Below are 21191 nucleotides of genomic sequence, written 5' to 3'. Positions count from 1 at the left end.
GATCGCAATGACAGTACATTATTTTAAATTCCAAGCCTTTACTTCCATTTTTTAAGACTGGGTTATATAGTTATTAGGTTGTTATTAAATATAGTAAATATTATTATAACATTTATAAATTGTCAAATATTGTTTGCATATTATACATTTTATTATATATATATATATATATATATATATATATATATATATATATATATATATATATATATTTATTATTATTATTTTATTTGGGGGGGGGGGGGGTCATTATGCATTATGTTATATAAAATGTTTTGACATTTATTATGATATATATGCAATGTATATAAATATTACATAATATAAATTTAATTTTGTGACATTACATAATGTCCAGGGTGTTTCCCTGACTTTGGCCTGAGACAGCTGGGATAGGCTCCAGCACTACCTGTGACCCTACATAGGACAAGCGGCTATAGAAGATGGATGAAAATGGATATACTAAATTATCGTATTTTTTCTCAGTTTCGCAATTGATATATGCGATAAATTGCGATTAATTAATCGGTAATTTTTATATGATATGTTGTGACATTTATTATCATAAAACACAATATAAAGTATAATACTATATAACATGATAAAAATAACACAGCTAGCAGTGACAGCGCATTCCTTTTTTAAGACTTACTGTCTTAAATATTATATTCTTAATATATGTTCTTAATATTATATAAAGCGTTATATTCTTGTTATATTTGTATTATTTTATTATTTATAACAGTAACAATTTCATGAATTTGTATTGTATTATAATATATAAATATGTTTGTGTGTTATAGCATATGAAATGATGCGACAGTAGAATATCATACAACATCATATAAGTTAAAAACATACGACATATAATTTAATAATAATCACTTTATAATCATATACCATAAACAGTAATGTTTTACCAAGCAATTTGTTTTGTAAATGTTATATAATAATACTATTATATAAAACATTGTAGTCTTGTTTTATTTGTATTATTTAAAACAGTAATAATTTCATAAATGTATATTTTATTGTAATATATATATATATATATATATATATATATATATATATATATATATATATATACACACACACATACATATGGATAGATAGATAGACAGACAGATAGATAGATAGATAGACAGACAGACAGACAGATAGATACAGTCTCTTGATACCAAGCCAAGGTCAGGTAGACCAGGCTTTTTTGTGGCACTGGCACAGTAAAGGCTTCTTTCTGGCAACTCGACCATGCAGCTCATTTCTGTTCAAGTATCGTTGTATTGTGCTCCTTGAAACAACCACACCATCTTTTTCCAGAGCAGCCTGTATTTCTCCTGAGGTTACCTGTGGGTTTTTCTTTGTATTCTTCTGGCAGTTGTGGCTGAAATCTTTCTTGGTCTACCTGATCTTGGCTTGGTATCAAGAGATCCCTGAATTTTCCATTTCTTAATAAGTGATTGAACAGGTACTGACTGGCATTTTCAAGGCTTTGGATATCTTTTTATATCCTTTTCCATCTTTATAAAGTTCCATTACCTTGTTACGCAGGTCTTTTGACAGTTCTTTTCTGCTCCCCAAGGCTCAGTATCTAGCCTGCTCAGTGCATCCACGTGAGAGCTAACAAACTCATTGACTATTTATACACAGACACTAACTGCAATTTAAAAAGCCACAGGTATAGGAAATTAACCTTTAATTGCCATTTAAACCTGTGTGTGTCACCTTGTGTGTCTGTAACAAGGCCAAACATTCAAGGGTATGTAAACTTTTGATCAGGGCCATTTGGGTGATTTCTGTTATCACTATGATTTAAAAAGGAGCCAAACAACTATGTGATGATAAATGGCTTCATATGATCACTATACTTAAACAAAAGACAGTTTTTTTGCATGATCAGTCATATTTTCAAAATCAGTGCCATAATTTCACAATTTCTGCCAGTGTATGCAAACTTTTGAGCACAACTGTAGACAGATAGACAGATGACAGATAGACAGACAGATATACACTCAACAATACTCACTTTGTGATGATTTACAATAAAAAAGTAATGTTTACAAAAACTGCTGTTTTATTTATAAAACTGCCCATAATAAACTTTTCCTTCGCCATTCAGTGTAATGAATCAGCAACTGCAAATGACTTGTTATTTACATAACTCCACTGAAATGTTCACACACAGATAATTAAGCCAAGTGATTAATCAGACATAATTAAATTGCTAAAAGAAAGAAATACGGGGGATTAACATACAGTCGTACAGAAAGACGCAAACAAAAAACACAACCACATTTGGTCATGCCATAATTGTGACATAAATCGAACAGCGACACTCAGCTCATGGCGCAGTCGAGTGACGTCAAGAACAATCGACGTCTCTTTATTGTGTTTACTAGCCGTCCAAATGTGCCTCAATTGTGTACGAACAAATGATTTTAACAGCGCTTTATAACGTTATGGACTGGTCGATGATTTAGAGGGAAGATTCGGTAACTCTAATATCAGTCATAATGAACAAGGGTTGGCTTGAGTTAGAAAGTGACCCGGGTGAGTCTTAAAATAAACAGTCTACCCATATTACACTTCATATTATTTACTGTTAATCAAATAACTTAATTTGTAAAAACATAGTATCATCAATAGTATCGTATTTTAACGTAACCTCTAAACTGTACTTCTGTTATTTTTCACTTGCACTGATGTGAATTGAATTCAAACCATACATGAAGTCAACACGCGTATATTAATCACATATCAAGATATTTTGTCTTAAATTTACTTGCTTTTTCTTGTCCTATTAAAGGGTTGTTCACACTTTTGGTGGAGGACTTTGGTGAGTTGATTGTCGTGGCTCTCTATGAAGAAATGCACAAATGGTTTAGTGCTTTTGTGATGTTAATTACAGTCTAAATATGAATTATGACGTCTGAATGTGGTGAAAAGATGTAATTTGTTATGTTTGGATGCAGGTGTTAAGGGTGTTCAGGTGGAGGAGATCTATGACCTGCAGAGCAAATGTCATAGGTGAACTTACCACACACACTAAAGTGTGTGTATATATATATATATATATATATATATATATATATATATATATATATATATATATATATATATAACAATGGAATATTTTTTAAAATATTATTATAATTATTTTATTATAATTTTATATATATATATATATATATATATATATATTTAAAAAATACAATTATAATTGTATTATAATTTTTTAATATATAGAATCAACTTTTGCAAAACCAGTTATATTAGTAAATATTTTAGTATTGTATTAAAGATTTTGTAAATATATTATAAATTATTATAATGAAATTTACAACAAACATTGATTTTATTATATTTAATTGCATAATGTTATATATGTTTTATATCACACACACAAAATAAATTGCATATTAATCTCATGATATCTGAAGCTGTCTTGTTTATTTTTCTGATCAGCCCTGTATATGGCTTCATCTTTCTCTTTAAATGGATTGAGGAGCGAAGATCTCGGCGGAAAGTCTCCACACTGGTGGATGAGACCTCCGTTATCGATGACGACATTGTTAATGACATGTTTTTTGCACACCAAGTGAGTTCTTTGTTGTGTTTTTAGAGGTCGACCGATAGTGTATTTTGCCGATACCGATAACTGATTAATCGCCTGATAGTTTTTAAAATCGATTTGTAGAATCTCAAAACATTTTCTTATTCTTTCTATACTATGACAGACAAAGACAACGCATCCTAACTGAATAAAATCCCAGATGTAGTTTTTTGTTCTACCAAAATCCCAATAATAACCAGCGAAAATAAGATTTGGTGCATAACAAGAGACTTTTAAGTATAAACAAGCCCGAACACATAAGGGACTCATATTTTGAAATGACAAAATATCTGTCGGTACCTATCGACATAGATTTTTGCCTATAACCAATAGTTCCAAAAAGCAACAATCGGTACAGATTAATCGGTAAAACCGATATATCGGTCTACATCTAGTTATCTTTAGGATTTGACTTTCATTAAAGATGATCTGATAATATTTTGTGCCGTTTATTTTAAAACCTTGCAATAAAGGTATGACAGTTGTGTATATATGTTGTTGTTTTTTCTCTGTGCAGTTGATACCAAACTCGTGTGCTACTCACGCCCTCTTAAGTGTGCTTCTGAACTGCAGTGACGTTGAATTGGGAACAACTCTAAGTCGCATGAAGACTTTCACTAAGGGCTTCAGTCCTGAGGTCAGTTAAACTGTTATTATTTTATCATTAAAATAATAATTAGCTACTGTATTAGCATGTCTTTATTTTCTTGAATTCTCAGAGTAAAGGTTACGCCATTGGCAACGCCCCCGAGCTTGCGAAAGCCCACAACAGCCATGCAAGGTACTGTCAAGCTTTAATATTACACCGTAAAGCCTCTTCACAGCTAACACGCTTGTTTAAATATAAAGTACGGAAATTGTCCATGTTGTGGTCTAGTTTTGTTGTTTTATATTAATTTTTTTGTGTTCTTTCCATGGAGACCGGAGCCACGGCACTTGCCGGAGAAACAGAATGGCATCAGCGCCGTCCGGACGATGGAGGCGTTTCACTTCGTCAGTTACGTGCCAATCAAAGACCGTCTGTTTGAGCTGGACGGGCTAAAGGCGTACCCTATCGACCACGGTAAGAGCTTTAAGTCAACTTAACATTACAATAAAGTTCAGGGTTCGATACAAGTTAAGCTCAATCATTAAGCATTTGTTTATTTTGCTCTCGCTTACAGTGGAAGTGAATGGGGCCAGTGCATAAACCTCACAATGATGTTGGGCGTGATCTCTTTTTTTTCTGTCTCTCAGGGCCATGGGGAGAGGATGAGGAGTGGACCGATAAAGCCAGACGGGTCATAATGGAGCGAATAGGACTGGCGACTGCAGGGTAAGAGAAGTCTGACTTTGTACATATCTCCACCTATCAAGATGAAGAAATGATCAGTACAATGTAAAGTGTGATTTGTCTCCTTCCCCTATAGAGAGCCCTACCATGACATCCGCTTCAATCTTATGGCGGTGGTTCCAGATCGCAGGGTCAAATACGAGTCCAGGCTTGATGTCCTGAAGCGGAACAGGCAGATCATTCTAGAGGGGCTCCAGCAGGTTAAAGACAAAAAGGTGAGTGCAAACTTTTTATTTCCTTTAATACAATACTCTTTTTATGTTGAATTACCTCCTATTTGTGTGGCTCAAATTAAATGTGAATGTCTGTGCTCAACCATGTGTACACTACAGGTGATTCGGGTGTCCCAACAAGAATCAGGTCAAGATCGTAAGCAACAAGACTCCTCCTCCTCCGAGGACACATCCCCTGCTGTGAAAAAGGAGGATGGGCCAGAGACACAGATACCTTTGGGTACTGAGCAGGCCCCACCCACAGGTATCCCAGACAAGAGAGCACAAGATTTTTTTTGGTGTAAACCTTTCAAGATAGACTTGAAATATATACAGTATACTTCTGTAGAAGCCAAAAGTCAACGAGGTTTTGAATTCTCAGTGAATTACTATACTACCAAAATTCGGCATATTTAAAAATAAAAAAAATACCGGAACCAAATTTTCATGGCTTTTAGTTGCATTAACGATTTGTTGAGCTGATTCTTTTGAATCTACACCACAAAACATACAGCTTTTCCTGCCAAACGAATGACCTTTATCAGCTGGTTCTTTGTAGTGAATGCAAAACTAACTGAACTGCAAGTTAATCATTTCGTCATGTCTGACCCGAAATGAACCTCGAAATGTTACTGTGTTATGTTTGCTTAAAGCTTGTGAGGCTGAAATCAGAGTTATTACTGGATGGTTGTTGAAATGGCAGTGTGTATTTAAAAACACAAATCATAGGTTTTGTTGGAATTGGTAATTAATCAAAGAGAGATGTCCTGTGCCTTGTTTTTTCTCTCAGAAACTCAGGAAGGTGCTGCCACTGTATCGAGTTCAGCTGGAAAAGTCAAAGCTATGGCTAAACCATCTGCCCTGCCAAAAGGAGGCGCTCCACCACCAGCCCCTCTGCCCGTACCCATCCCCAACCCCATTGTTCAGCGTTTGCCAGCCTTCCTGGACAACCACAACTACGCCAAGTCCCCCATGCTGGTAAGACAGTGTGAATCTGCTATGAAACAGGGAGAGCCATTTTCGTACAAGGTTTGAATGTGGCTTACTTGGTTAACTGGATATGTTTTAGGATAACTTCGCATACATTTGAGATAAATCTACTAGGATAATTACAAAGTGCTTTCATTCAGTTGTATTCTCGCTGATTGACAGGAAGAGGAAGATCTTGCTGCAGGTGTCGGTCGCACACGTGTACCCGGCCCTCCTCAGCCCTCTTATTCTGATGAGGAGGATGACTATGATGATGAAGTGGAAGAGTGCAGCACTACGGCTGCTTCCAGCAGGTATGAGACTATATACAGTTGAAGTCAGAAGTTTACATACGCTTAGGTTGAAGTCATTAAAACTCATTTTTTAAGCACTCCACAGATTTCATATTAGCAAATTATAGTTTTGGCAAGTTGTTTAGGACATCTACTTTGTGCATGAATGACATGAGTAATTTTTCCAACAATTGTTTACAGACAGATTGTTTCACTTTTAATTGACTATATCACAATTCCAGTGGGTCAGAAGTTTACATACACTAAGTTAACTGGGCCTTTAAGCAGCTTGGAAAATTCCAGAAAATGATGTCAAGCCTTTAGGCAATTAGCTTATTAGCTTCTGATAGGAGGTGTACTGAATTGGAGGTGTACCTGTGGATCTACCTACCTTCAAACTCAGTTCCTCTTTGCTTGACATCATGGGAAAAATCAAAAGAAATCAGCCAAGACCTCAGAAAAAAAAATTGTGGACCTCCACAAGTCTGATTCATCCTTGGGAGCAATTTCCAAATGCCTGAAGGTATCACGTTCATCTGTACAAACAATACTATGCAAGTATAAACACCATGGGACCACACAGCCATCATATCGCTCAGGAAGGAGACGCATTCTGTCTCCTAGAGATGAATGTAGTTTGGTGCAGAAAGTCCAAATCAATCCCAGAACAACAGCAAAGGACCTTGTGAAGATGCTGGATGAAACAGGTAGACAAGTATCTATATCCACAGTAAAACAAGACCTATATCGACATAACCTGAAAGGCTGCTCAGCAAGGAAGAAGCCACTGCTCCAAAACCACCATAAAAAAGCCAGAATACAGTTTGCAAATGCACATGGGGACAAAGATCTTACTTTTTGGAGTAATGTCCTCTGGTCTAATGAAACAAAAATTGAACTGTTTGGCCATAATGACCATCGTTATGTTTGGAGGAAAAAGGGGTGAGGCTTGCAAGCCGAAGAACACCATCCCAACCGTAAAGCATGGGGGTGGCAGCATCATGTTATGGGGGTGCTTTGTTGCAGGAGGGACTGGTGCACTTCACAAAATAGATGGCATCATGAGGAAGGAAAATTATGTGGATATATTGAAGCAACATCTCAAGACATCAGCCATGAAGTTAAAGCTCGGTCGCAAATGGGTCTTCCAAATGGACAATGACCCCAAACATACCTCCAAAGTTGTGGCAAAATTACTTAAGGACAACCAAGTCAAGCCCTGACCTCAATCTGATAGACAATTTGTGGGCAGAACTGAAAAAGTGTGTGCGAGTAAGGCGGCCTACAAACCTGACTCAGTTACACCAGTTCTGTCTGGAGGAATGGGCCAAAATTCCAGCAACTTATTGTGAGAAGCTTGTGGAAGGCTACCCAAAACATTTGACCCAAGTTAAACAATTTAAAGGCAATGCTACCAAATACTAACAAAGTGTATGTAAACCTCTGACCCACTGGGAATGTGATGAAAGAAATAAAAGCTGAAATAAATAATTCTCCCAACAATTATTCTGACATTTCACATTCTTAAAATAAAGTCCTAACTGACCTAAGACAGGGAATGTTTTCTATGCTAAAATATCAGGAATTGTGAAAAACGTAGTTTAAATGTATTTGGCTAAGGTGTATGTAGACTTCAACTGTATTCATTCAGACTCGAGTTATAAAAATGCAGGTATCTCCTGACCTCCTCACACATGCGCTCTTGACTTGCACATCCACTGTTGTTGTTTTTACCTTCGTCTTCTGTTGTTTAGCCGTGATAACATCATCTAGGGCTTCTTCATGACAGCAACAGCTCAAGTGCTGCCACTTTGTGGACCCTTTAATTTGTGCAAATAATTCCAGGCGCATGCGCAGACTATGCATTCAGGAACGTAATTTCCCTGTGATGCTAGTGTTAATAACGAACGTGGCATCTAAGGACGACTTTGCTGTTTTTAATTCTCTGTTGCTTTGCTTTATTCCTAGATGTCCCACAGTTGCTGCTGTGTTTGTTTCCTTAACTTTCCATTGTAGCCCGCCTTGGCATTACGCTGCTATAGTGTTTTTTTTTCCTCTTACCTCATACCCTGGGATTTCTCTGACGCACTTGAGCGTTTACAGACTTTCTTCAAAACCTGTAAGAATGCCATTTATGAGTTTAGATGACCACATAAGCTGCATTCCCCTGCAGAAACCTAGGTGTGTTAACAGTTTTCTCTTAATACCTTCAGTGGTGTAAGGAAAGCGGTGTTCACGTTAACGTGACTGTTCAGAATGTCACTTTCAGCAGAAACCCTGGAATAAACTGTTTTCTTAAGTGCGTGTAAACGAGTACTCAAGGAAGCAATAGTTACCTTAAAATATCTGTGCAGATGTGTTATTTAGGTAGCTAGTTATAAACATATCAACAGTTTCACCAACTTGCTATGCAAGATCCTCCTCAAAATGACTGTAGAAAGACAGAGAACACTAATGTCAGTCTGCTATAGCGCCCCTTGTGGTAATGGTGATAATGCAACATGTACTTGCTACACAACGATGAAATCAATCTTGCTTGGCTAGAAGCGTCTGCATTCCCGTACTTGTGAAGAGTATGTTTCAGACCGTAACTTCATGGCTTGTGGATGTAATTGGCAGGTTCCGCAGGAAGGCGGGTCTACGTGCACGTGCTGTGGGCCGCAGTGGAGTGGCCGGGGTTACAGCCATGGAGAGTCAGCTAGCACTTAGCGTTTTAGCTGAGAAACTCAAGAAAGAGGCCCAGAGGAAGGACGCCATGGCAACAGCAGGTTCCGCAGCTCTGAACGTACGCACTGAGGGTCGCACGGGTGGAATCAGCATCACCGCGGCCTGCCAGCCATCGCCCACACCCAGTAACGAGAGCACAGATACGGCCTCTGAGATTGGCAGCGCGTTCAACTCACCACTACGCTCACCTGCGCGATCGCAGGCTGCTACGCGTCCCTCCAGCCCCGTGGTGTCCCACTTCACGGGTCGCGTGCTGTTCGGGGAGGAGGAAGGGCTCCTCAGGTTAGACGCCCGACACAATCGTGCTGTCCGGGACTTGGGGGCACTTGTGAGCTCAACGATGCTGCACCTGCAGGGGGGTGAAGTCATGTATGCTATGCCACCCACAGGTAAACTTAAACAAATCATTTTTTTGTTAATGCATTTAAATTGGTGAGATTTTCAAGTCAACATGAAATCAAAAATGGACCCTTTTTGTTTCTATTCTTATTGTGCACCATTCATCGTGGCAAATGAGTGCAAAGGAAAAAAAAAAAACATTGTTTTCGTAATTCTTATTGCTCAACTGAACGAAATGTCCTATTTGGCTGACTTCACCTAGACTTGAGAATAATGTTGATCAAAAGGTCCAATAGCTAATTAGGCTACTTTCAGTGGAAATGCAACCTTTCGAAAATCTTGCAAACAGTCAACGCGTTAATTTAATGTTGGATAATGTTAATGTAAATAATGCAAATAATGATAGATTTGAAAAAGAAGCGTTACCATTGGGGTACGTGGAGATGCTCTTGAGGGTGAACTTGACCTTCAGCTTTCACGTTCCAGTCAAAAATCCTCCTCAGAAGTGGGAGTAGTCTTCCACAAATTCATAGCAAACTTGAATTCAGGTTTTACTCCATTTTAGTATGAATCGGCCACTTTTCACTATCCAATCAATTCCTGGTGGATAAAATAAGTCCTGCCCTACTTTTCTTTTTCTCATTGAAAATACTTTTTCACTCCAAAATATGCCAATTTGCATGCTGACTTGAACCAGATCTCATGTTGACTTTAGACAAATCTCAAACTTATTCAGCTAACTATTTGACAGAAACATCCAATGAGAAAAAAGTGGGCAGAGTGCAGAGAAAGGAGAAGGAAAAGGCGACCGGTCCAAGAGGAGGAGAGAAGGAAGGACCCTCAGTGGAGATCAAACAGGAAGACGTCAAAGATGCAGTGGACATCAAACCAGACAAAGAGAACCTGCCGTCCACAGAGTCTGACATAAAAACCAAACCTGCTGGAGAGAAATACACTCCCAAAGTGAGACTGGACCCTGGACCACTGCATTATTCACTTTTTAATGGTGTTTGCTAAAGCAGGCATCACTAGGGATTTGAACAACTAACCATAAGAATTAAACTTTGACACATGGATTTCCCTCTGTCATATAGGAGTTACTGGCCCTGCTGAAGTTTGTGGAAGCAGACATCGCCAACTATGAGGTGTATCTTAAAGAAGAAGTGGAGAAAAGGAAGAAGTACAAGGCAAGTGGTTGACGTCCTTCTTGAATATTTAGCTTCTTGTGAATAAGAACCTGATCTCAGAGGACATTTCCTGGATTAAAGGGATAGTTCACCCAAAACTGAACATTTTGTACAAACCTGTATTACTTATTTATGGAACACAAAATTAGGTGTTAGGCAGAATGATAACTTTAGTATGGAAAAAGATGCAGTGAAAATGAAGGGTGAATTATCCCTTTAAATAGGGCAAATATGGACACAAACAGGAGCCAAGGAAAAATATAGCTGCATTCAGCAACTACGTGGCCAAGCACACCAATGGAAACCATTTAGATTGAATATAGAATCCCAGTGATGATTTTAAACAGAGTGGTGAAAAAATAAATGTGTTTTTATTTTTATAGTGTTATACAAATGCTTAGAACTTTGGACCAATAGGTGGCGCTGTCACCAAACTCTTTGAGTACCTTCAGGACATGGCCCAGATGACACATACCAAAATTCGTAATGATACGCCAATGCATTTGTAATATACAGCAAGGCAAATTTCAAAATGGCCGATACCCTATATGGCTGAAATAGCATAATTGGGTATCATTCAACTCGGTAGACCCCAAGAAATCCAAAGAGACCAGTCTCATGATTTTAGGCCAAACTATTCAAAAGTTATAAGCAAAATAACCATTTAGGTGGTGTTGTGCCAAAACTGAATTCCATAACTTTTTGTCATGATTGTCTCTAGGTTGCAAAATTTCGTGCAAATTGGACATACGGCCTAGCAGGAGTTCGGGAAATTTGAAAAACAGACTTATGGTTCAAAAGTTATAGGCCGAAACATAAGTTACATTTTAAACTGTTGGTGGCACTAAAGGTTTTGAGTAAATTTGGGTCAGTTACATTTGAGAGTGTCCTCTATCAGTGTGCCATATTTTATTACTTATGTATGGTTCTATGAGCTGCTTTTGGCAGAATAATAATAAGAACAATAACAGATACAACTGGGGGGGGGTGTCTGTAGCACGTAAAGGATGTATACGTGTTTGCAACGTCCTCTGAAAAAGGTGACATTTCAATTAGCAAATAGACAATTTTTTTTCTCTCATTTCGATATATAAATAAATGTATTATCGTATACAATCAACGATGTCAACTCAAAGACTGTAAGGTTATGGCAGGGATATGCAAGTCGACCAATAAAGCAACCACATGCGCTGCGGCCTCGGTGAGCTCAACAGATCCATGTGGCAATGGCGGCAATAAGCTCACTATGGATATGTTCAGACATGCACCACAATTGAAACAGCAGTGAGTGGTCTGCAGGCTGATGTTGCTGCTGTTAAAGAGGAGCTGACAACGACAGTTACAACTCTGCAACAATCTCTTAACTTGCATAATGAGAGGCTGGTGGCAGTCGAGGATTCAGCGTCAAAGACAGGTGATGCCCTGACCCAGCTGGAAGGCACCGTGGCAGCACTTCAAGCAAAGGTAGAAGGACTGCAGGCAAAATGTGAGGACTTAGAAAACAGGTCGAGTAGGAACAGTTTGAGGCTGGGGGGCATAAAAGAAGGTGAAGAGGGTGGTAAGCCGACTGAGTTCATCTCCACACTTCTCCAAGATATATTAAGCCTAGATGAGGTGTCTCTTTTGGACCATGCTCTTCAGTCACTGCAACCTAAACCGAAACACAGTCAACCACCCAGGGCGTTCATCCTCAGGGTCCATTTCTTTCATATCCGGCAGCAAATCCTTCGCAGTGCCCGTGAGAAAGGTCTTCTGATGTACAAAGGGAGCTCCATCTTCATATTCCCCGATTTCATGGTCAACGAGGCAAAGAAGAGAGCATCTTTCGGAGAAGTGAGGGAACGGCTCCCCAAACAGCGATGGACTTTGTCAAACAATTTGCCAAGCCCACGAACGATGTGACTGAATAGTGACTGTGTTTAACTTGCTTTCAATACAAGTACTTCACGGACACATAAGGTAAATCCCTGTATTATTCAAGTTATAGTGTACTTAGCATCAACACATTAGTGAACCTTTTTAATAAAAAGGTTAAAAAATAAATTTTTCATCTGATCCTTAACGCTGTGTTCATATCATGTCAGTGGAGTTACATTACATATGTTCTGTCAAATTAACCGAGAAATGGGCACAGTGGTTAATATCTTAAGTTGGAATGTAAAGGGTTTGGGCCGTCCTTTAAAATTAAACAAAGTGCTTCTGCATCTTGAAAGTTTACATACTCAAATTGCATTTCTCCATGAGTCACACCTGACTTTAGCTCAGGTGCACAAATTGCACAGGAGATCGGTGACTCAATCTTTTCATTCTACATTTAATAGTAGACCAAGAGGAGTTGCTGTTCTCATACATAGAAGTATTTCATTTAATCTCTCCAACGTCATCTCTGATAGAAATGGGAGATATATTATAGTTACAGGCATTTTATTTACAACCCCTGTAGTGTTGGTCAAAGTTTATGTGCCTAAATATGACAATGAGAACTTTTTCAATCAGCTTTTTTCCATTCTCCCTAAACTTGTCTCATCACTTGATAATTGGGTGGGTTTTAAACACTTTATTACACCAAATTCTGGATAGATCATCAAAAAGGGCTGCAACTCTTTTTAAATCCACACACATAATTAATCATTTTCTCTCTGATTTTGCTGTCTCTGATGTGTGGCACACTTTGAACCCGGCTAGACGTAGTTATTTCTTTTTTTCCCCAGTTCACCAAACTTTTTCCCATATCGACTATTTCTTATTAGATAGGAAGCTTATACCAGCTGTTCAAAGTTGTAAATATAGCACAATCATAATTTCTGATCACTCACCACTTATATTGACCGTACGGCTCACACACAGATGCCTGACTCGTCCGATTTGGAGACTAAACACTCACCTACTTTCTAATGCAGATTTTATTAAGTTTATCTCTCTTTAGACTGACTTATTTGTGTTAATACCTGTTCGGACACATCTCATAGCACCATTTGGGAAGCTTATAAAGCCTTTGAGAGATCAGATTATATCCAAGTCAGTTTTTGTGAGGAAACATCGCACACAGGCTGTAGCACGTTTAACAGATAATATCTTAGATCTTGCTAGACAGCTTTTGTGCGCTCCCTCACCCGATCTGTTCAAAAAGTGCCTCCAAGCAGATTTCAATACACTCACTAATACTAACATTGAAGAAATGTTGCTTAAATCTCGATATACCTATTACGAACTCGCTCATCATCTTAGGCTATCCACCGCATTTCACTTCGTTCCTGAAATAAGGACTAGCAATGGCCTCTCCCCTGACTATCAAGAAATCAATTTTGCGTTCAGAGACTTCTATCAGATACTATATTAATCTGAGCAAAGAGCCAGTTCTAAAGATCTTGAGAATTTCTTTTCATCTCTTAATGTACTGCAGATAAGCCCACACATGGTGCATATTCTGAATAGCCCAATATCACCAGAAGAGATAGCTCAGGTTATTACATATATGCAAAGCAGGAAAAGTCCTAGACCTGATGGCTTCTCAGCTGAATTCTATAAGAAGTTTTCAGCGAACCTTGTACCTATTATGTTGAATATGTATAATGAATCTTTTGAATCTGGCCTTCTCCCTCAAACTCTTAGAGAAGCTTTAATATCTTTAATTCGTAAAAAAAGACAAAGACCCTCACTGCTGTAGCTCTTAGCGCCCAATATCCCTTCTAAATGTTGATATAAAAATTTTAGCTACAGTGCTTGCTGCACGTCTGGAGGCTGCGCTACTTAATATAATATCACCCGACCAAACCGGGTTTGTTAAACAGATGTACCTAATCTAATATACGCCGATTGTTTAAAATAATCTCTCACCCTTCACAATCGCAGACACCCGAAATTGTAGTCTCTCTGGACTATTTATTTTACACTTTTAAAATGTTAGGTTTCGGCAGTTGTTTCATTTCTTGGGTTTGGCTACTATACAGAACCCCTTTCGCATTTGTCCGTACTAATAACATTTCCTCTCAGCACTTTCAAATTTTTCACAGGACAAGACAGGGTTGCCCACTTTCACCCCTACTGTTTGCTCTTGCCATTGAACCTCTGGCACTCGCGTTATGACAAAGCACTGAATTAACTGGCATCTTGCAAAAGGAACAAGACCATATGGTGTCTTTATATGCAGTTGATCTTCTTCTGTATCTATCCAATCCCTCTGTATCTATGCCCAGTGCTCTGCATATTATAGAGACCTTTGGTAAACTGTCTGGCTACAAAATTAATCTGCAGAAAAGTGAGTTATTCCCCATTAATATAGCAGCACATACTGTAAATAGACTTTTAGCTCATTCCCTTTTAAAGTAACCCATAATTTCAAGTATCTTGGCATTTGGGTTAAAGATAAGTTTCCAAGGCTGTTTACTGAAAATGTCCTCCCCCTCTTAACAAGAGTTTAGCAAATCTTAAAGCATTGGTCTTTACTTCCACCAGCTGTTGCAGGCCATATTAATTCAATTAAAATGACTATCCTACCTAAATCTTCATATCTATTCCAAAGCATCCTTTAATTTATTCCCTAGTATGAGAGAGGGGCAAGAACAAGGGCAGCAACTAATGACAGCTTACATGAGGCAGACTCAATAGTGTGCCATGATCTATTATATCCGGAATTTATGGTAAGCTTGCTTCTCTCCAAGACTCTCCACTCAATATGATAAAATCTCATTGGGAGGAAGATTTGGGGGACAGCATCTCAGAGGAGATGTGGGAGGAAATACTGTATCGGGTGCATCTAATGTATCTGTGCAATGCATGGTTGGCTGCAGTGTAAAGTAGTCCATCGTACGCACTGGACTTAACAGAAGCTTTCTAAATATTTTCCTTATATAGATTGTTCATGTGATCAATGTTAGTGTGTCCATAAGTTCTAGTCTTGTAGATCACTGAATCATTATTGGTCTTCCATTTTTAATATAATATTTGGTTTTCTGGGTCAGTCTGTCAGTCCGAGCCCAGTGATTGCCATTTTTGGAATCATTCCTGAGACCTACTCTTTCACCAAAACACAAGCTGATTGCACTGCATTTCTTCTCGCAAGACGACAAATACTCCTCAACTGGAAAGGGTATAAGCTACCAACATTCAGATGTTGGATTAAAGATGTCCTTTACTTCAAAATGGAAAAAAATAAGTATTCAATGAGAGGCACAAAAATACATTATTGTATGTGGTCCTTTTTTGGAATATGTAAAGGATCAGAGAATGTGAGCGGAGTGTAGTGACCAGAATTTCACTAGAGCGAGGAGCGCGTTTCACGAGACTGCGCTCAGCCCCGCTTCGGCCGCTCACAAGGTGCTCGCTTTCCGCTCCTACCAGAATGTGCTACATTTAGCGTGTGGCCATATTATATGTGTGTGCTTCTAAAGTCCAAGATTTGAAACAGAGTGGATTATCAGTGATGATGCAGCGTTTAAACTCAGTGTGATTCACGAGCTGATGGTGACGGGCCGATTCCAACAACAGACTTCAGTGAGGTGAGAGTGCAGAGGCAGTTCAAAACACAGATTAGTTTCCTGGACATATATCTGTTAAGTAAAATTATTTTATTTGGCTACCGCGGACGTCTGTAAGGTTTACCGTCGATTCGCATGGGATAAGCGATGCCTGTATAAATCACAGAGATGAGTGTCGACTGCATTTACACACTGCTGTCACGCGTAACTGACCCTTCAGAAAATGTATGCTATTTAGCTGTGCTGATTAATTACAAAGTATTAAACATTGGATTATTAGAAGAATAATCTTCATTGATCTAGTATTGATCTAACCTGCAAAACTAATAAACTATATACAGGTGCATCTCAATAAATTAGAATGTCGTGGAAAAGTTCATTTATTTCAGTAATTCAACTCAAATTGTGAAACTCGTGTATTAAATAAATTCAATGCACACAGACTGAAGTAGTTTAAGTCTTTGGTTCTTTTAATTGTGATGATTTTGGCTCACATTTAACAAAAACCCACCAATTCACTATCTCAAAAAATTAGAATATGGTGACATGCCAATCAGCTAATCAACTCAAAACACCTGCAAAGGTTTCCTGAGCCTTCAAAATGGTCTCTCAGTTTGGTTCACTAGGCTACACAATCATGGGGAAGACTGCTGATCTGACAGTTGTCCAGAAGACAATCATTGACACCCTTCACAAGGAGGGTAAGCCACAAACATTCATTGCCAAAGAAGCTGGCTGTTCACAGAGTGCTGTATCCAAGCATGTTAACAGAAAGTTGAGTGGAAGGAAAAAGTGTGGAAGAAAAAGATGCACAACCAACCGAGAGAACCGCAGCCTTATGATTGTCAAGCAAAATCGATTCAAGAATTTGGGTGAACTTCACAAGGAATGGACTGAGGCTGGGGTCAAGGCATCAAGACACAGACATGTCAAGGAATTTGGCTACAGTTGTCGTATTCCTCTTGTTAAGCCACTCCTGAACCACAGACAACGTCAGAGGCGTCTTACCTGGGCTAAGGAGAAGAAGAACTGGACTGTTGCTCAGTGGTCCAAAGTCCTCTTTTCAGATGAGAGCAAGTTTTGTATTTCATTTGGAAACCAAGGTCCTAGAGTCTGGAGGAAGGGTGGAGAAGCTCATAGCCCAAGTTGCTTGAAGTCCAGTGTTAAGTTTCCACAGTCTGTGATGATTTGGGGTGCAATGTCATCTGCTGGTGTTGGTCCATTGTGTTTTTTGAAAACCAAAGTCACTGCACCCGTTTACCAAGACATTTTGGAGCACTTCAGGCTTCCTTCTGCTGACCAGCTTTTTAAAGATTTTCCAGCAGGGTTTGGCACCTGCCCACACTGCCAAAAGCACCAAAAGTTGGTTAAATGACCATGGTGTTGGTGTGCTTGACTGGCCAGCAAACTCACCAGACCTGAACCCCATAGAGAATCTGTGGGGTATTGTCAAGAGGAAAATGAGAAACAAGAGACCAAATAATGCAGATGAGCTGAAGGCCACTGTCAAAGAAACCTGGGCTTCCATACCACCTCAGCAGTGCCACAAACTGATCACCTCCATGCCACGCCGAATTGAGGCAGTAATTAAAGCAAAAGGAGCCCCTACCAAGTATTGAGTACATATAGAGTAAATGAACATACTTTCCAGAAGGCCAACAATTCACTAAAAATGTTTTTTTTATTGGTCTTATGATGTATTCTAATTTTTTGAGATAGTGAATTGGTGGGTTTTTGTTAAATGTGAGCCAAAATCATCACAATTAAAAGAACCAAAGACTTAAACTACTTCAGTCTGTGTGCATTGAATTTATTTAATACACGAGTTTCACAATTTGAGTTGAATTACTGAAATAAATGAACTTTTCCACGACATTCTAATTTATTGAGATGCACCTGTATATATATATATATATATATATAAAAACCAGATACAATAGGGGCTTCCCACCTTCGGTGCTTGGCCCGTAAATATAGAGATTTATAGTGAAATCCTTGTCCATCTCTCATCAGATCGATGACCAGAGGAGGACTCATAACTATGATGAGTTTATCTGCACCTTCATATCAATGCTGGCACAAGAAGGTAAAAGTCATTGTTGTTTTTCTCATTTTTCATTTCTTTTTCATTTTTTTTTTTCTCTTTTTCACCAGCGCCAATCTGAACTGAAATGTTTACTCATGTCATGTTTTTCTTTGTTTTGACTGATGTTTCCGAGCTGCTTTCAAATTTCTCGTCCACGTATATTCAGATATGGCGCTTTTCGATGTGTCGCATCAGGTTTGATGCAAATGACACCAAATTCCTCAAAGACAAGGGTTGTCATATGACCTGGAACGACATGAGAGTAAATGATGACAGAATTGTAATGTTTTAAACTATTCCTTTTATCAAATGTCTCTTCTTTGTGCTTTGTGGTCTTGCAGGGATGTTAGCAAGTCTGGTTGAGCAGAACATTTCCGTCCGTCGCCGACAGGGTGTGAGCATTGGCCGCCTCCACAAACAACGCAAACCGGACCGGCGAAAACGTTCACGACCGTACAAAGCCAGGCGCCAATGAAAACTCCAAAATCAAACAGCTTTGAACAGTCTCGACAGTTTGCCAACTAGTTCTGCCGACACTGAACAACAGAATAGGGCGATAAAGGACTCAACCTTGTCAAGATGTTGTCCAGGGACGAACAAAGTTACCAAACACCTCATAAACAGTGTTAGCGTTAATACAGATTCATACTGTTGCAACCAAGATTCCACCTTTGCATTTTCATTTTGAGATACTAACTCTTATTCTTTGAATCATTTTCATTTCAAACTTTGTACTATATTAAACAAAAAACAACATTAGTGCTTTGAGTGCTGGGGCTGGACTGATTCACGCTCAGAAATCCAAGGAATCATTGTAGCCAGACTTCCAAAGCATTCAATCTAGGTAATATATCAAAGTTTTTGCATTTCTGATTCCCTCAACAATGCAATGCAACTGAGCATTTTTGTCTTGTTCTCCAGTAAAAATATCTAAACCTTCTTAAAACACAATAGATTTACTTGAGAAGCAGAATGGCATAAGATATTAAGTCTTGTTTTCAGAGAAATCGAACAAAATGCTATAAGGTTTATGCTTGCTTTTTGCTAATGCGGTAAGAAAAAAACTTGATTCAAAGGAAAAACAGGTTTATTTTCCCCATTGGCAATTTTTTTTTAGATTTCTCTGAAAACAAGACTTAATATCTTATGCCATTCTGCTTGTCAAGTAATTGTTTCTTGCGTAAAGTATTAGACATTTTTGTTGAGAAAATAAGGCAAAAATACTCCGATTTTTAGCAGTGAAGGTGCTCGGTATCATGCTGGTTATAAATGATGTTACCAAATGGACCAATCGCCAATCAACATGGTATTCTAGAGGTGCATTTGTGTTGTTCACACTGAGAATGCATTTCTGTGATCAGCTATCAATTCTCAAGATATTTTTGTTCATAGGAATAAGAAACAAAAGATTGTGGTCTTGTACTGTACCTTTTGGATATTTTAAGGCTTGAGCTGGTTTGTGAATGTGTGTATGGTTCATTTTATACAAATGTGCAAATTATCAATGTCAGAAAAACAGACTGATCTCAGGAGGTTTGTTTTGTTGGCAAATAGACCTATGGGTTTTGTCTAAAGACATGGTCTGTCATTCTGTACATATGTATTTGTGTATCATCTGATGTCCATATAGGGCTTTCAGATTTCTAGACATTGAATAAATGTTTCAAATTACAATGGTGGTCTTCATTTCGTTCTCGTTATTGGTGGGGCATTATGGACTGGAGACTACACGGGTCTAAACACATGGTCATAACCTGTAGGATAAATGCGGCTGGGCTTTGTTGGCCTTATAGGCTTAAGCTTTGGGAAGTCGGATTCATTTTTGTGAATCGGTTTGTTTGGACAGTTCGTTTCATTAAACCGGTCTAAACACTTCCCCGTGCTGAATTGGACAGATTTTTGGAGTATCACAGTATTTTCACGATCAGGTCATATAGATTGCTTCAGATGGTGTATAGTATACTAACATTATTGTTAACATTGTTGTATATACATTTTAATAATGTTAACTAAATAGATAGGTAAAATTTGTCAAGACAAACTTTGATGTTGGCTTGACAAGGCATGGTCTAAAAGTTTAATAGTCATTTAAAAAAATGTTTGGAAAAGCAGATTAAAGGCCTTGTTTACATTAAAATTTGGATTTTAAATAGTCTAGGCCCATTTGAACATTTCATTCAAGTCTACGGGATTTTGGGGATTTTTTGATTGCCTGCTGTGCAAATTTTTTAAACTCTGATCGGTTATAAAAGTTAGAGCAACTGAGGTCAGAATAGTATGAAGGTCTGTGCCAAGTTTGGTGTATGAAGCTTAAACTCTAGGAGCAGTTACGGGGTGCGTTCAATTCCGAAGGCTCATCCCTAATCCCTTCAGAGGGTTTACCCTCCAGAGTGAGCGCTTCGGAGGATTGAAGGGTGTAGGGCTCAAAAATATCGGTAATTTGGAACGCACTTCAGCGTCATCTGTTCCAGCCAAAGGAGCCGCTGCCGTCACACAAAGACTTAATGAACATCACTTGCACCTTTTCAGAACTATTTACACATGATTTCACTAACTGCTTGCAGAATGCAAACTGAAAAGAAATGTTTAAAATCTTTATGAAAATATTAAGCTTCATGTTTAAAAAGTTGTTTTACTTATTTTAATAATACAAATAAACCAATAAACAAATGTAAAGTGCATTTATTAAATAAATAAAATGCAACTATGTATTATTATTTATATATATATATATATATATATTTTATTTTCTCCCCAATTTGGAATGCCCAATTCCCAATGCACTCTTAAGTCCTCGTGGTGGCGTAGTGAGTCGCCTCAATCCGGGTGGCGGAGGACGAATCTCAGTTGCCTCTGCGTCCGAGACAGTCAATCCGCGCATCTTATCACGTGGCTTGTTGAGCGCGTTACCTTGGAGACATAGTGTGTGTGGAGGCGTCATGCTATTCCCCA

General features: G+C 38.4%; 1 protein-coding gene across 1 annotated transcript; it reads left to right on the top strand.

Annotated features, from left to right (window-relative positions):
* The first annotated feature begins 2337 nt into the window (after window positions 1–2337).
* On the top strand, window positions 2338–19982 carry LOC127438554 (ubiquitin carboxyl-terminal hydrolase BAP1-like). Its single transcript, XM_051694211.1, has 17 exons — window positions 2338–2553; window positions 2810–2839; window positions 2976–3030; window positions 3469–3601; window positions 4134–4253; window positions 4336–4397; window positions 4537–4679; window positions 4853–4931; window positions 5026–5164; window positions 5282–5426; window positions 5952–6139; window positions 6314–6444; window positions 9043–9539; window positions 10241–10452; window positions 10584–10676; window positions 18167–18239; window positions 18581–19982. Exons 1-17 carry the CDS (start codon window positions 2517–2519, stop codon window positions 18712–18714), a joined length of 2271 nt encoding a protein of 756 aa, XP_051550171.1. The 5' UTR covers window positions 2338–2516; the 3' UTR covers window positions 18715–19982.
* Window positions 19983–21191: the final 1209 nt, after the last annotated feature.

Source organism: Myxocyprinus asiaticus, chromosome 49, assembly GCF_019703515.2.
Source record: "Myxocyprinus asiaticus isolate MX2 ecotype Aquarium Trade chromosome 49, UBuf_Myxa_2, whole genome shotgun sequence".
Classification (NCBI taxonomy): Eukaryota; Metazoa; Chordata; class Actinopteri; order Cypriniformes; family Catostomidae; genus Myxocyprinus; species Myxocyprinus asiaticus.
The sequence above is the reverse complement of the archived record's forward strand: the minus strand, read 5'-3'. Positions and strand labels throughout refer to the sequence as shown.